Source organism: Brachycentrus maculatus, unplaced genomic scaffold (assembly GCF_059751285.1).
Source record: "Brachycentrus maculatus isolate JH-2025_06_01 unplaced genomic scaffold, ASM5975128v1 h1tg000844l, whole genome shotgun sequence".
Lineage (NCBI taxonomy): Eukaryota > Metazoa > Arthropoda > Insecta > Trichoptera > Brachycentridae > Brachycentrus > Brachycentrus maculatus.
In genome coordinates, this window is record NW_028281571.1 from 251,785 (window position 1) to 270,000 (window position 18,216).

The following is an 18,216-nucleotide window of genomic DNA, read 5'->3' on the forward strand; positions in this document are numbered from 1 at the left end:
CGGCTCATTTAAAGCGTTTAAGGAATTAATTACAAAGTAGCTGTATCTGGCCATGCGTTCCTGTGCCTGAGCCTGATTAAATCGAAAATATAGAAAATAGAAAGAACGTATTTCTTATACGTATTAATTAGTTTAGTGTTGCGTGAATTTCTGTTACATTCAACAGAGGATGTTGCTTTTTTTAATGACTTGTATAATACTACTTAATGAGTTTTATTTCATTACACACCACTAGTTTCAAAAACTATAAATGTATTCATCTACAGTTGAAAAGTAAAACACTTAAAGTTGTACTTTTCACCTGCAGATGAAAACATTTGTAGTTTTCGAAACAAGGCGTGTGTAATGAAATAATACTCATTTAGTGGTATTATATAAGTGTTTTTTTTTTAAATAAATAAAATACATATTATTTTTTGACATTTCATCAAAGATGAAGAAGAATATGGAAGTCTGGGCATTTACGGGGCTTACGACCGTCATAGGCTGGTTTGAGTGATCACTTTACACACGTGTAACACGTGTACATCTCACCAATAGATGTCTCTAGTGAAGTTCTAGTGATTCAAGAACTAAGTTTCTAAATTGGTTCATATATATAGAACTTCGAAGAATTTGAGTAGTGTGGTTGTCAATAATGGGTAGAATTGGTGAATGTTACACGTGTGTAAAGTGATCACTCAAACCAGCCTATGACGGTCGTAAGCCCCGTAAATGCCCAGACTTCCATATTCTTCTTCATCTTTGATGAAATGTCAAAAAATAATATGAAAATAACTCCTGTAATTGGAGATAATCCAGATTTTGTGAACAAGTATTTGGACACACTCAAAATGTTGTAAATAAAATACATTTCATTCCACAGTCTTAGTGCCGAATCAATAGGAATATGAGGTTGCTGCCTTAAAATGCCTGACGATAAAAAAATATTTAAAAAAAGGCATATTAAATATACGGTTTGTCAAAATTCAAAGCAATTGGTAAATAGGTAAAATTTAGGAGGTCCAAGATTTTGAACTAATGAACATTTGCATTTTTATTTCCATAGATCATTTGCTCCTAATTTATTTTTCCTGCACAAAACTTTGAGAAAAACCTCAAACTGCCAGTTTGAAGTCTTTCTCAAAGTTGCGTATTGAGAGGATGATAAATAAAAACTTAAATCTTTTTTTTAATATTAATTACCAAATTCACAAACCTATTGTCCATGTTCCCACTGTTAAAAAATACATAAATAAATAATTTTTAAAAAAACAGCTCCTTCCCCCTATTCATCCTTCAACGTCCCAAAGAGACACCTCTAAAATTTTTAACTAAACATCACATAATGTATTTAAAAATGCTGCAAAATGCATCGAAATAAATGTCACAATGAATTCTAAAATACGGTACTATTTACGAAATAAATTAATGAAAAATATCTTTAAATTATCTTAGTCAAGACATTGCCCCGCGTGTGGCTCTTGATTCAACTTTGCTTTCTTTTAAAAGAATGCGTACTACTGATTGAGAAACACTGATAAAGATTAATGGAATTACAAGTTAAAACTAGCAGGTACTAATCTGCGGAAGCCAAATGATGAAATAAGATGAAGTGTTCTATTGAATCGAAAGAGAAATATATATTTTTATATTTCAGTATAAAAAAAACTTGCAGGTAAAACTCGGGACAGCGTCTGTTCAGTTGAAATTTGGGTCATGAAATCGGTTGAAAGATAAATCAAAGAGTGGATGACTTCTGAGTTGAGAGCCTCTAATAAATTAACTAGAACTGGAACGGAAAATGTAGGTTAACCAGCTTGGGTAAAGATCAATTAATTAATAAGTCGAAAAATATGGATATATCAGAAGAATATGGAAGTCTGACGATTTACACAGCTAACGATCTTTTCTTTACTATTTTAAAATGGGAGTTGCATTCATATATCATATTATTTTTTACATCTTAACATAGATGAAGAATAATACGGAAGTCTGTTTATCGGGGTTTTCGACCGTCATAGGCTAGTCTAGGTGATAACTTTACACACGTGTAACAACATCAATTCTACTCGTGATTGAAACCAACACTACTCAAAAAAAATTAATTACCTAACGTCCAAGTGACTCTGAAATCTAGCTACGGCTTATGCCACACCGCTTATGACCCTTCTCAGGCTTCAACTTTTTAAGTTTCATAGCCTATGCCTACTCGTGAGAGGATTTACTCTTTATATTGAAAGTAACTTTAATTTCATGTAATTCATGAGTGAAAATTCTAGACAAAAACACTCGCGATCACTACTAAAATTTTTGGAAGTTCTAAATATATATGATCAAATTTTGAAATATTGTACGAGAATTACTAGAATTTTCACTAGTGACATCTATTGGTGAGACCATTATTGTGATTCTTGTACAACTTTTCACGGTCGTTAGCCCTGTACACTGACTTGTATATTCTTTATTTTGTTGATATTTTAACAAAGATGAAGAAGAATATGAAAGTCTGGCTATTTACAGGCCTGTCATAGGTAGGTTAAGTTATAATTTTATACACGTGTAACATTCACCAATTCTGTCCATGATTGACAACCACACTTTTCAAATTTTTGGTAGTCAGACTTCCATATTATTCTTAATCTATGATGAGACTTGAAAAAATGTAAAATAACTCCTTTACACGCACTCAAAATATTGTTCCGTATTCTTCTTTATATATACTTATTGAGATATAAATAGAAAAAAATATTTCTTTATATTTTTGATATTGCTCAGTGATATTACTGACAACTACAAAGAATAATATCAACTAAATCGTACTCATCTGGATCTATGGTATTTCATACAAATCACGAAGGCTGTACTCAAACCATAACAATAGTCTAAATATGGAAACAAAAGGCTTTCACGAAGTCGAAAAACCTTTTTCTCCCTTTCACAAACCTGTAACTTTTACAAAATTTGTCATTGTTAACGTTATTAAGTATTCTTTTCTTATTTTTTAATGTTTCATCAATAACTAAAATACATGAATTGTACTTAAACCATATATATGGGGTTAGAAAAAGTGTGAATATTTTGTTTTAAACCACTTTTATTTATAAATAAATTTTTTTCATAATTTCAAATATTTTTTGGTTATTATTTGTCCAAAGTAAAATAAAATTATTCGATTGAATTCTTCGTTTATTTTAACATATACAGAACATATTAAAATAAAAGTAGAATTTGGTAAAAAAAATGTTTTATTTTAGATGCATAAAAAAAATTAAATATGGCATTCTACCAACTAACTGCATATACAATAAATTTAAATATTAATAGTGTTTTATGAAAAAAATTAAATACAATAATATACAATAAATTTTAATATTACACAATAGTGTCTTATGAAAAAGTTCTTTTATTTTACATGCCAACTAACTGCATATACAATAAATTTAAATATTAATAGTGTTTTATGAAAAAAAATAAATACAATAATATACAATAAATTTTAATATTACACAATAGTGCCTTATGAAAAAGTTCTTTTAGTTTACATGCCAACTAACTGCATATACAATAAATTTTAATATTAATAGTGTTTTATGAAAAAAAAACATTATTTTAGATGCATAACCAAAAATTCAAAATGGCATTCTACCAACTAACTGCATATACAATAAGTTTTAATATTAATAGTGTCGTAGAATCTGAGTTTTTTGTGGGTTTGATCTAACTCTAACACAACTTGTTTCCTATTTTCAATTAAAAATTTGTGTATTTATTGTGTTTTTGTATGTATGTATATATAAACTATAACATAAAATATTTTCACGATACAAATTTATAAAATTACAAATATACAAAATTACTTTTGCGAGGAGAGGCAGATCTAGCAGCTTTCACAGAAAAGGAATTATGTTCCACAGAATGACGTGCTTATTTATTGTGGCTAGAATTAAAAATGGGAAAAAATATTATCTTTTGAGAAGAACCAAGTGATAAACCATGTTTAGAAAGACAAACAGAACTCTTGGTGAGTAACTTGTATGGTTTGGGTTCGTGAATAATGTAATTAGTCAAATAGAAGGTTTATTTATTTATTTAAACTTCATGTAAAGAAATACATAAGTACATTGGCGGGTTTATTGCTAAAAAGCAATATCTTCCAACCAACCAAAAACAGACTGGTGATATTGATAAAAACGTTTGATACCATATATAGCTGTTTGCAATTAGAGGGTAGATAGTACTTGAACATTTAAAAAAATACATAAATTACAAATTACATTTAAAAACATAAATTGCAAATGATGAAAATAAGAAGGGAGGGGAGAAAAAAGGAGTTTAGGGAAGGAGGTAGAGAGAAAAACTAAGGGAGGAGGTTCGATGGACAGTTAGAATTCTAATGAAAAATAGTAGTGTCTCAGACGTTTCTTTAAAGTTTTTATAGATAAATAAAAACTTTTATAAAAAAATTGAAGGATATTTCGAAATTGAAAAAAAATAATTTCAGAATATCCTTCTATTTATTTACTCGTATTGTCTGTAAATATTACTACCCAATCTACTTTCAATCTATTTTTATGATTTGTTTGAGTGAATACAGTCGATATGCAATTGATCATTCATTGCTTTCATATTTATATATTATACATATATACGAACAAACTAGTCTCTGTTTTGGCAGGAGACATATACAATCAAAATGATCGATATTTCAATTTAATATATCATTGATGATTTATTTATTTTGTATTATTTTAATTTTACTTCCTGAATATTTATTTTTCTTCTATTAATTACTATCTATTATGACAATGTCCCTAGGACACTTTTTTGAAACTTTACAGATACCAAAAATATTATGACGCTTTATGTATATGACTTCGCTTGAGGTATATATGGTTATATCCGTCCTATATATCCGAGCTATATATCCGTCCGCCTCCGTAGTGTAATGGTCAGCATGCTCGGCTACCGTTCTGGAGGTCCCGGGTTCGATTCCCAGGGGGGGTCAAATAAATATAAGTGATTTATTCACTGTAATATTTATTCAATATTACCCTGGTACCTGAAGCGGAGGACTGATCACCTTTCCTTCATGTGTAAACGATCAAGATAACTCTGCGTATATATGACGCAGTTTCCTATGCACCATTGGGGTGCGGATAAGGGTTTTATTATATATATGATTGGCTTACTTACATGTATGAAAGATCCCGGATTATTTAAACTACTGGCAGACGCCTTAAAACATAATTTTCAATGTTTATTCAGTTTGTTATTTGATCAGATCATTTAACCTGAAAATCTTGTTTAGTAAAAATGTTTTTTGTTGACTTAAGTTTTATTATTTATTGATTCGTTATTAACTTTGTGGAGTGACATGTTGATTTTTTAAAATAATACTCTTCAAAGAAAAGTTATACAATTCATTTGTCGGTGAAAACATCTGTAGTTTTTTAAACTAGTCGTGTGAATGAAATAAAATTCAATAAGTTGTGATTTAAAATTCAATTAGTTGTGATAAGTTTTAAACATCATAAGTTTTCGTTTAATTTAAAAAAAAAGGCAATGTTTTTTTTTAATTAATGACATTTAATCGATTTTTGTTCCAGTTTTTATTAAACAGTTACCTGAATTCATGCAGGAAAGTTATAATAACTATAACATATACCTCATTCAGTACAATACATTATATTATGTATTCATTACACCCTTTCCACAACACCCCATAAGGAAATGTTTCACCGAATTTCATCCCAATCAATATACCGTTTCTTATCCGTGAGATAGATCTAATAGTGACCAGCTTGCGCTGGTCAACCCTCGTGCCGACTGAATTTCAAACTGACAAGTCCACTGAATGGTGAAATCAATACTCAATGAATCAATGGAACCTTCACATGTGTACTGAATACGTGGGTACATAATACATAAAAGGTTCTGTACCCAGACATTCGTTTGGATTTTTTTGACTGAAAAGACACGAAATAATGCGTTTTTAAGCGCTTACAAAATACTTAAAAATTTATCTTATTCAAGTATTTTTTTTTCAGATTTACATTTTGAGACTTTACGATTTTCAGCTTACTAAATTGTTTCATTTTAACAATAGTCTTATCATTAGCAACCTTGTAAAATTAAATATGCTCATTGTTTATTTTATTTCTCTATAGTCGTGATTTAATTTAGTAATATTTTTAGCATTAAATTGCCCATCACTGCGAAAAAAAGAAACAATACCTACATTCGAAATATCTGACGTGACCATTTAAATATTACAGCAACAAAAGGGTTGTGTTTATTTTTTCTAACAAACTAATTAAATAACCATCATACCGCATATCCACAGGGGTAGGCAGACAGTATAGAAAACCACACCAATCTGTCTTTTCAAACATTGGTCGCTTCTTCTACATTCATACATCTCCTCATGCATACCCGCCAATTGACCACTTTCAAGTATTTGACATATGATACTTTATCATGCCCCATTTTCCTCTGCTCCTGTTTCTTACTACATTTCCTTCATAAATCTGTTCTACCGTTTTTTCCTCACTCGTTTCGTTCCACATGTATAAGCCATCTCAACATAACTTACCTTATTTTATCGATAGTTCTTATTGTCTTGCTTTTTGTCTTATTTCAACATTTGAATACGTATCATACATCGATATTCATCTGAATAATCGAATTTTGACTGCGATCTGTCTACTTGCATCCTTTTTTTTTACCAAATCAATGCCTACTTTTTGACATCTCATCAAAGATGAAGAAGAATATGGAAGTCTAGGCATTTACGGGGCTGACGACTGTCATAAGCTGGTTTAAGTGATCACTTTATACACGTGTAACATTCATCAATTCTACCCATTATTGTCAACCACACTACTCAAACTCTAGGAAGTTCTATAAATATGAACCAATTTTGAAACATTGTTCTTGAATCACTAGAACTTCACTAGTGAATGTTACAAGTGTGTAAATTGATCACTTTAACCAACCTATGATGGTCGTCAGCCCCGTAAATGCCCAGACTTCCATATTCTACTTCATCTTTGATGAGATCTGAAAAAATAATATGAAAATATCTATTGTAATTGGAGATAATCAAGATTTTGTGAACAAGTATTTGAACACACTCAAAATGTTGTAAATCAATGCTTCATTCCCGCATTGAGAGATCGCATTCAGTCTACTTTCATCCTTGTTTTGTTAACTCAGTTAATAAACTCTTCTATACAGAAGAGGATAACGCATGAATGTAGGATGGCAAACGTTTCTGTATTAATCTTCCCTTTTTATTTCCAGGTTCGATTCCAGGAGGGTTGGGAGTCCCGGAGAACATCACAGTGACCTTCCTGAACCCCACTTCTGTGAAAGTGTCCTGGGCTACTGCGGTGGACAATGTTGACAAGTACGACGTCACATACAAGCCCACCGACGCTAGGTGAGTACAGGATAGTCGAAACTTCGATTCAACCTACCCTCGTCACTCGTAAAATATTTTAATTAACTTGAAAACTAATTTCATTATTTCAGAAGATAGTTTTTGAAGCTTTGTTCGCCTCTGTAATTTAATCGTCAGCGCGCTCGACTACCATTCTGGAGGTCCCTTGTTCGATTCCCAGGACCCCCTTATAAATATAAGTTATGTTTCCTAGCGGTCAAATAAATATTAGTGATTTTTTTACTACAATATATATTCAATATTACCCAAAACTGGTACCTAAAGCACAGAGCTGTTCACCTTTCCTTCATATGTTAACGATCAAGATAACACTGAGTTTGATGATGCAGTACCCTATGCACCATTCGGATAAGGGTTTGAAGAACTTTATGAAATCTATCAGCGAAAGCTTAACTGGCAGAATACAACGGATTCCTGGTTCCAAACCTAATTAATTGAATTAAAACATGGCGTTGGAAAAAGAAGGTTAAAAGTATGTTGAATGCAGATAATATGCGATATTTTAAATAAATGTACGGAAAAACAATGTATGATAGATACTCGAATGGTGATATTAGAAAAGAATGCAAGAATGAGATAAGCATTAACGATAATATTTAGTGTTGAGATGGTTTTGGCACGTAATCAAATGTGTGAAGAAAGAACATTTTAAAAAAAATTATGAACATAGGAATTGAAGTAGAAGAAGACGAAGGAAAACTTGACATGATAAATTTCAAATACTTAAAAGTGTCGAGTCAGGAGCCGACTGACTGAAAATATTGATATATACATTTTTTCCGAAATAATAACTTTTCGTCGAATACATTGTATTATTATATTTTAACCTTTAAATGTGAGATCACGTATCATGATTTAAAAGTTCATAAAGTTCCAGAAATTATCAAATAGGGTTGATTGACGAAAATTAAAAGATATATAATATTTTTGTGCTACTTATAATATTTAATCTTCATGTTTCTATTTTTTTACATGTCTTATAAAATCTTAACATTTTTTCGATTCTTAAAAATCACGTTTCTTTTTCCATACATGCTATGTGTAGTAGATATAGGATATTCTGGGTGCAATGTCCACACACTAACCTGTTGAACATTTTATTATTTTATTTATTTTAACAAACCGGCAACTTTTAAAACATTCCGTTCAAACTTTTAACGAAAGTTTGAACAAAATGTTCAACTTTGTTGATATCTCAAGAAAAATAAATATACTACAGAAATAGGAAAATAAAGTATGGAAATATTGAAGGGTAAATTTATCAATTACGTTTAGAGATTTAATAAACACACTTTAAATATTATTAATATGCCAAATATCCCTGAGATGTGTTTAAAATCATAATGTTTACACAATGATTTACAGATAAATTGAACTGGTAATAAATTTTATCGTCTTTCCAATAAACATTAGTTGATGTATTGGAAAAATATATTTATGGCTTCCAATAAGCAAAATATTTATATTCGCAGTTAGAGATTAATTACAACCTAAGTAACAGACTTGCTTGATAATTATTATGTAGTAAATCAGCTCATAAACTGTGAAATGTAATATACATATTTAATGAAGATCAAAATCGGACGAACGTATGTATTAAGGAAAGGTTGTTTGTTCAATAAAGGAGGAAATTACATATGGAGGGTAAATATTTATATGCCATACATATATGATATCATATTCTTGAAATGTAACAATTTGGGTAATAATAATAAACTAGATAAAAAAAAAATATATAAATATATATACATATATATATATATATATATATATATATATATATATATATATATATATATATATATATATATATATATATATATATATATATATATATATATATATATATATATATATATATTTATATATATATATATATATATTTATATGTATATATATATATATATATATATATATATATATATATATATATATATATATATATATATATATATATATATATATATATATATATATATATATATATATATATATATATATATATATATATATATATATATATATATATATATATATATATATATAAATATATATATAAACATATATCTTTATTTAAATATAAAAAACGTTGATGCATATTTTTGGGACGGTAATCTTGGCAACTACATTCCTAATTAACTCCAGATATTAAATATAAGTTCTGGGTGTAAGCGGGTTTCTGTAAATTTGGACTAGATAGGTGGCTCTGTAGTCGAGATTTGTAAAAACCGTTATTTCTCTGTAACCAATGGACCAAGTGACACCAAATATTGACCATGTGTTAGTCTGACCAATATTGGTTACATTATTTTTCATATTTTTCATTAAAAGCTTTTCTTAAAATTATCAGTAAAGTTTACTAATAAAAAGCTCGCCTGAGCGTGACGACGTCTGCCGGGTCATGTTTATATATCCACACATCATCTGTAGGCTGATAAATCCAGGAATGGAGTAAATAATACAAATAGTATATTTCTGTTGACTGATTCGTGCGTAGTAACCGCCACTCGCTCACTTGGCACATCGTGTTTGGAGATTAAATATTTCACTTTGAGGAAAATGGGTGAATCGCATACGTAGGGAATACGAGTAAATAAATAAGGTTCGTTGTGACCTTATTTTGAAATGCCGAGTAGAGGAGCTAATTTCTATTTCAATGAGGCGGTCGATAAGGGTGCGTGTGCCAGTACCGCTCGAAGTTATATCATCATTTTTGATGGGTTATTCTAAATTATGTACTAGACTAGTGTTTCACGTAAAAGTAAACGACGTTTGACAAATAAAAAAACGGTAAATATTTCCCTGTACAAAATGTATACAATGCAAACGGAAACATATATTTATTTATGTTGACACAATCTCCGACAGGCGCCGTGGCGTAGTTGTGTAGACGCTCGACTGCGAAACTGGCGTCTCTGGTTCGATGCCGCCAATAACAAAATAAATTTACGATAGATATTTTCCATTGTTTAATCAAATTTAAATTATTCAATATTTTTGACATCTCTATTTGACCATGAAGAGAATATGGAAGCCTGGACATTTACTGGTTTACGACCTATCTTAGGCTAGTTATGTGATCACTTACTACAAGACCACTTACAAGACTGAGATAAACTTTTACACTTTGATAATGTTGCTGAATGCATCAAAACACGTGACACGATAGATTTTAAGGAATAATGAAATTTAACTATTTGAAAAATTAATTCAGAGTTCATGGCGTATACAACATTTCATTCTGTCCCAAGAATTCATATTTTGACTCAGTGCTGCATAAATTTTCGTTAAACAAATCATAGTAATGTTGAGTAATTTTACCAGCAGTGTGTGAAAACTTTGACGCCAGAGTTGAAGTAATTTAATATACGTTTCAGCGAAACATGTTCGCAAAATCTGAGGGAAACTTAATTGTTTTCGTGCTTTCGTTTTCAGAAATTTCGCGAAATCATTCACATGGTTGGATATATTTAAGCATATGTTTTATGACGTGAATTTGATTTCTGCACTCATCTATTAAATAAATATGCTTAATTAGCAACTGTTTTTTTAAAGATATTTGTTTAAAGTTAATAATTTACGATATTTAATTACAAAAAACGATAAATTTATCACTTTCTTATAAAAATATCTCTTATTTCTAATTTATTATTAGATTAAAACCAATATTTTTAGCTTTTCCACTTTTTTTATTTGACCAGCGACCGGGTTTCGTCATTACTGACATCATCAGACTGGTGATGTCGGTAACGACGAAACCCGGTCGCTGGTCAAATAAAAAAAGTGGAAAAGCTAAAAATATTGGTGTTAATCTAATAATAAATTAAAAATGCAATTCCATCACGAAGTGTCAGTGGATAATATAAATCTCTTATTTCTGTTTTGAATATAAAAAAATACTTAATAAATTCTGCATCATGTAAACACCGTTAAATGATTGGTATTTACCAAGTAAAACTTAAATTAAAATGGATGGATATTAGCAAGCTTAATCAATTAATGAAATAAAAAAAAAAACATGTTTTCATAAATGAGGTCTTTTAATTCATAAATTGTATTCTTTTACATTTCAATCATTATTGTTATATTTAATCATCAAGTTATTTTGTAAAATTAAGTCCGAATTTATAATTGGTATTCCGCGACCTTTTTTGCATTTGTTTAAAAATGGGAAACAAAAGTACATTGTTTACAAAAACGTGATCATTGACTATTTGATATCTTACTAGCTTAATATTGCACTGAAAAAAATCCCAAAGGATTTTAAAAATGGAAGTTTAATATATTAGAAGTATAAAAAATGACTAACTGCGTTGATGTTTATTTAATTGCCAAGTAAAAGTGACTTAAGGGGCCCCCCTGAACATTTTACATTTTGTCAGTTGGTCACTTTCTCCTGTACGACTACGATATATGAAATAACGAAAAAATCGAGTATTGCAAAGTTGCAAAAAAGTATTTTAAATGTCTTAATAGACACCAATAATATTTTCGTAAAAAATATTTCTGTAAATTTTGGAAAAATTGATTTTTTTATTTACTTTTAAAATTAAACTTTGAAATATTATTGTTGAGATCGCGCTTTGTTTACTCCAAATATTTTTTAGTCATAACTTGGTGACAGATCCACTTATCGCGTCCAAAGTTTGAAAAAACCTGTATTGGAGCAAGACTTACTTCAAAAAGACTTCAATAGTACAGAAAATGAAATACCAAGTACAAATGTAATTGTAACAAGTAATCTTAATCATAAAGGTTCAATATCCTTGATCCTTCTTCATTTGTAAGATAAAGTAGCGGTCTCTGGTGGATCTCAAGTTTAAATTGATCATTCTCCGATGCCTAAAATTTACCACAAGAAATCTCCTGATCGAAAAAGTTTTGGAACTGATTTTGGGGAAGAAATTTTGTATTTGTCTTTGGCAAAATAATAAAACATTCGTTGAAGAATTTTGGTGTTATTTTCAATACTGAGGAAATCAATTTATGCTGTATAAAATTTTAAAACAAAATAATTTATATTAGCTAAAATAAATACCAATCCGTTTCCCCGAAGTGGTAGGCAGAGAGAATATAGCTCCACTTGATTCTGTCTTTGCAAACATTCTTCGCCTCTTCCAAATTTATGCATCTCCGATGATTATTCCGACTCCTGACCCTACTTTTAAGTACTTGAAAAACTTGATAATGCCAAGTTTTTCTTGGTGTTCTCTACTCCTATTTCTAAGTACATTTGGCTCAAAAGTTTGTATTTACGTTTTTCCTTCACTCACTATTTCCACGTATCCCAACCATATAAAACACCCTTTTTAATTATATCGATAATGCTTATTGTATTTTTCGATAACGTATTCTTTTCTTATTTTCCAATTCGAACATTTATCTCAGATTGCTTTGCCGCAGATTCGTTTGAGAGATCGCATTTCGACTGCATTCAGTCTGCTTTCACCCTTCTTTCGCCAACTCCATGATTTACTTTTAAACGTTACGGTTGGTACTAGGACTAAATTCTGTTACAGACCAGTTAGGTTTTTATTTTTACAATTAATACTCATTTATTATAAGTATTAAATTTTTTAAATTTCAATGTAATATTTATATAAAACGGTTTCTAATAAAAAGAGAAGTATTTGGTATACATCAAAGTTGTGCGGTTTTCCTTTGACATTTTATGCAGCAAATTTTACGTAAAGGATAATAAAATGAGCTTTTAGAGCACGTCTGAAATTATGAAACTCACTCCTTATTGTATTAAAATTTAATAGGAATTTTCAATGCATGTGACAGGTTTTCAGGAAAAATTGTATGAGATTTGTCTACTTAAAAAGATAATCTTAAGCTCTGACACATCTTCTTTTTTTTGTGCCATGTCAGGTCCCCCTGACGTCGACTATCACTTGAGAGTAATGTTCCCTGTCTTGGGCAGTTCTAAACAACGCCTCAACTTTAAGGCGTTGTTCATAATATGATTTTAATATAAAATATAGTTAATGTGTTTTTTTATGTTCTGATTTTACTTAAAAATATACGAAAAATATCAAAATACATAAACACAGATTATTAATAATATTTTTTTAATAACCCTTATCCGCATCCAATGGTGCATAGGGCACTGTATCGAATTGACGCAGTGTTATCTTGATCATTACTTACATGAAAGCAAGTTGATCACTCTTGCGCTACAGGAACCAGTCCAGGGTAATATTAAATAAATATTACAGTGTAAAATCACTAATATTTATTTTCACCCCCCCTGGGAATCAAAACTGGGACCTCCAGTGCGGTAGCTAAACACGCTGACCATTACACCATGGAGGCGGACAATTGATGATATGTAACAAAATATTTATTTTAACCGAATTGTGTATTTTTTTTGTAGCTTTATCATATAAATAAATATCCGCATTTTTTTCTATTCAAGGTACACCTACCAAATTAAAAAAAAAATTCTGAGGTGCGTATCTACCGTATTAAAGTAACTAACTAACACATTTAACTTATTATGTTTAATGCGAAGTGTGAGCCTACTTAACTAAGCGCAGGCAATAAAAAATTTGGAGCAATTGTGTTATTTTCACAGAACTAGACTTTTCCGCGGCAAGCAAACTAATCACCACGGTACACCAGTGTGCCGCGGCACACACATTGCGGAACAATGGTATAAACAAATTAATTAATTTAGTGAATATTAATTTCGTTAAATCTGTTGACTCAGTTGTCAAATTCTATTGTTATTTAATAAAAAATATTAATAATTCAAATATTAATTAATTAAATAAACAACACGTTTATAATATTTCGAACAAGGTAATACGGTTGAGAATATATTATATATAAATATAATCTGGAAATCCGAACAAGGTTTTGAAGAAAACATTTGCAGGAAAACATTTAAAAACGCGCAAAGGCCGAAAATAAATTTATTTTTACATAAAATTATTATATTTAACCTAATTAATTTAGTTTTTGAAATATTGAAAATTTGATAATGTATACAAATCTGTTTCTGTATTGCTAATCAAGTACTGTAATATTATTTTGAAATATAAAAACCAATATATTTGCATATAAAACAAATCCGAACAGCCTACATACATCTCCAAATAGTTTGGATATTCGGGATTCTACTATATATACAAAAATATATTTATATTTTATGTTTAATTGCTTTCTCCATTTTTATAGGACCATTTATTTAGTACTAATATAATCTTATAAAATAATCAAATATCTTATCTTTGAACTATAAGAACGTTTAAAAAATAATGAAAAAAAATCTATTAGGTATTGAGAAATAAACAAACTATGCAAAGTCACGAAAGGCCTTTCATTTTAATTAAAAGCGCTTAAGTTACAATTACTTTGGATGTGAAAATAATACTCCCTTAAGGTTAGTGAACTTGTATTAAATTTTGAATTTAATTTAATTGAAAGTGTGATCCCCAATAGAAGGCTAAAAATATTCTTTGTTGTAGTTAACCCTTTTTGCCACAATGCCTTCTATAAGGCACATATACATTATTTTCGGTCATGTGATTAATGATATAAAATTTTTAAAACGTATAAATCACTTGTGAGTTTCTTGATGTAAACACGACTAGTTTCGACAACAACGAGTGAAACTACAGTTTATGTTTTCACCTATTGATAAGAATATCTTGTCTTGTCCATATTAATAAACTCAAAAGTTGTCTTACATAAGACATGTCAACATAGACGATGATGAGTAAAATAAAGTCTAGATTTATACAGAGTTTTTAATTTCATTAAAGTTTGGTGTCAGAAAGGGGTAAGGGAATGAAGCCAACAGGCGGTTCCGCACGCACATCCGGCGGAAGGAAACTAAACCTAACGGTATAGGGAGTAGCGTAGCCAATAAGGGGGAACTTGAATTACAAAGTATAGGCATGGCGGAAATTGTTTTTCCGGACATTACAAGTAATGAGGTAATAGTGACAGCAGCCTTTAAGTTGATTGAATTTCATTTCCTTCGAAAAAAATGTTTATGAATGTTTTTTTAAACTAAATGGTTTCTATAAATATGGTCAATCACGTATCATTTGGTGTGTTTATATAATCACATAAGTAAATGGTAAATATTTATATTCTGATAAAATATAAGTCATCAAATATTAAAATAAAATAGATTTTTATAAAAAAGAAATCATCATAAATAATAATAACAAAAAAAAAACTTTGCCTTAAAAGTTTTTGAATATTTAGAACGTGTTTTAATATTCCGCATTGAATAGACTTTCCACATTAAAATGTTTAAAAAGAACGAAAAATTATCAATTATTAAAAGATAAGTTTATACTAGTAGGTTAAGATAGGTTTACAAATATATGTATGTATGGTATATGTATATGTGTGAGTGTGTTTGAGTGTACGTGATGGTTACAGGGTGAAAACATCAAAATGGGCAGCTGGCAGACACCCAGTACCTAGCACTGGAACTAAGTTGGTGATGCGTTAGTTACAGGGTAGTCACTGTGTTGGCGGGCAACAGCGGGGCGGTCACACTGAGCGGGCTGCTGGCAGACACCCAGTACCGGCTCGCCGTGCTGCTAGCACTGGAACTAAGTTGGTGATGCGTTAGTTACAGGGTAGTCACTGTGTTGGCGGGCAACAGCGGGGCGGTCACACTGAGCGGGCTGCTGGCAGACACCCAGTACCGGCTCGCCGTGCTGCTAGCACTGGAACTAAGTTGGTGATGCGTTAGTTACAGGGTGGTCGCTGTGGTGGCGGGCAACAGCGGGGCGGTCATACTGAGCGGGCTGCTGGCAGACACCCAGTACCGGCTCGCCGTGCTGCTAGCACTGGAACTAAGTTGGTGATGCGTTAGTTACAGGGTGGTCGCTGTGGTGGCGGGCAACAGCGGGGCGGTCACACTGAGCGGGCTGCTGGCAGACACCCAGTACCGGCTCGCCGTGCTGCTAGCACTGGAACTAAGTTGGTGATGCGTTAGTTACAGGGTGGTCGCTGTGGTGGCGGGCAACAGCGGGGCGGTCACACTGAGCGGGCTGCTGGCAGACACCCAGTACCAGCTCACCGTAGCGGCAGTCTGTGCCGGCAGAAAATATAGAAGCGGTCCCGTTGTCTTCCGCACGCTGGGTAAATATAAACACATCTTAATATCATATTTAACTTTATTACATGTGTATTGAGGAGTATTATTGTAAAATTAAACTAATTTAAATGGTTTGGAATTAATGTCGATAATTATAAAACTACAAGCACAATAAAACATTTTCTTTATCATGCATTTTTCACTTTGGGTAATAACACTTTTATAAAAATAAACAATATGAACGATGGATGTTAAGGAGAGTGGTTTATTACCATACCTAAAGTTATTAATTTATTTATGGCTCACAAACGATTCAAAACATATAACAAGAAATGAAATACAGTGCAATACAAATTGTTTAAATATTTTTCATCAATTAGATGAGAAAATAGCAAACTTACAGAAACTAATAATGTTTACAAGTACGTAAAGTTCACCGTACATGTTTAAATACAAATAAAAAAAATATAGATTTGGTTGTAAAAAACCGGAGTAACAATAAAATTTATGAATTTTTTTAAATTTAATTTTAAGTAAAAATGAAAAGTAAAATTAAAGTAAGCTACATAATAAAGATAAAAATTAAATGCTGCTAAATGCTAAATGCTACAAAATATATGATTTATTTTAATAATCAAATATGATTACCGAATAAATTTATTTTATAAAAAAAAAAGACGGTAATTATATTCATGTATTTATATATCAAAAATATGTGAGTTTTTATCTTTCCTTATTCCCCTTTTTCTCCCTTTTCCTCCCTCCCGTCCCTCTTCCAGTTATTTCCTGAAATTAACAATTGTACACTTTTGTAACTGGAATAGTAAAGTACATACTTTGTGTAACTATTTTTTGTGAATGAATCGAATAATGTAACTATTCTGTAAAATTGAAAAGTTTCAAAAAGATAATGAGATACTCGAAGTTGAAGTGAAAAGTAATTTGAGATATCTTTCTTATAACGGGTATCGAACCTGGGACACGACTTTCTCAGTAGAGCGTGCAAATTTGGATTTGAATTTTTCTGATTAAAATGTAATTTAAAACGATGTTTTTCCCAACGAATAAATACGCATTGCGTTGTTTTCATTATTATTTATGTTCAAATAAACCAAATACAATAAATTATTTATGAAAGATTTAATAAAACCTTTGTAACGTTTAAATTAAGCTACGTGTATTTCATCTCCATAACTAGGGTTGATTTTTTTTTAAAAGAGAAACCTTTCTAATGTTCATAATTGCTTTTTTTTTATGCTCGTTAAACTCTGAATCAGTATTTTATAAAATAAACAGCCTTGGGCTTTGTAAATAATAAAAAATGTAAAATTATAAAAAAATTTTTTTTGCTTAAAACACATTTTGTACTGAAAAAATTAGTTTTTTCTGGAAATAAATACGAGTATATGATTTTGAAAAGAAAAGAGTTATTTGAAGGAAAGGAGTTTATAAATGATAAAAATATTTTTTATACAACCATTTATTTAAAAAAATCTTTTTTAAATGTATATTTTTAAAAAAATGAATTAATAAAAAATCACACATGTGCGTAATTTTTTACAGAATACCCTTAAGATTAATAATTTATATAAAGAGTAAACCCCCCTATTACGTTGAGACAGGTCTATTATTATAGGTTCATTATCATATCCGATTTCATTTTAACCAGCGGAAACGACTGTAATGAGTCATTATTACATTT

The 18,216-nt window shown here is 30.3% G+C and overlaps 1 protein-coding gene across 1 annotated transcript in view; it reads left to right on the forward strand.

The window, feature by feature from the left end:
* The window catches only part of LOC148300064 (uncharacterized), a gene marked incomplete at its 3' end in the record, with an annotated part of 103,923 nt that overhangs the window by 70,736 nt on the left and 14,971 nt on the right, over positions 1-18,216 (forward strand). The window contains exons 3-4 of the mRNA XM_088275325.1: positions 7,285-7,423; positions 16,413-16,558. Of these exons, the coding sequence (XP_088131451.1) occupies positions 7,285-7,423; positions 16,413-16,558 (285 nt within the window). The remainder of the gene's footprint in view (positions 1-7,284; positions 7,424-16,412; positions 16,559-18,216) is intronic.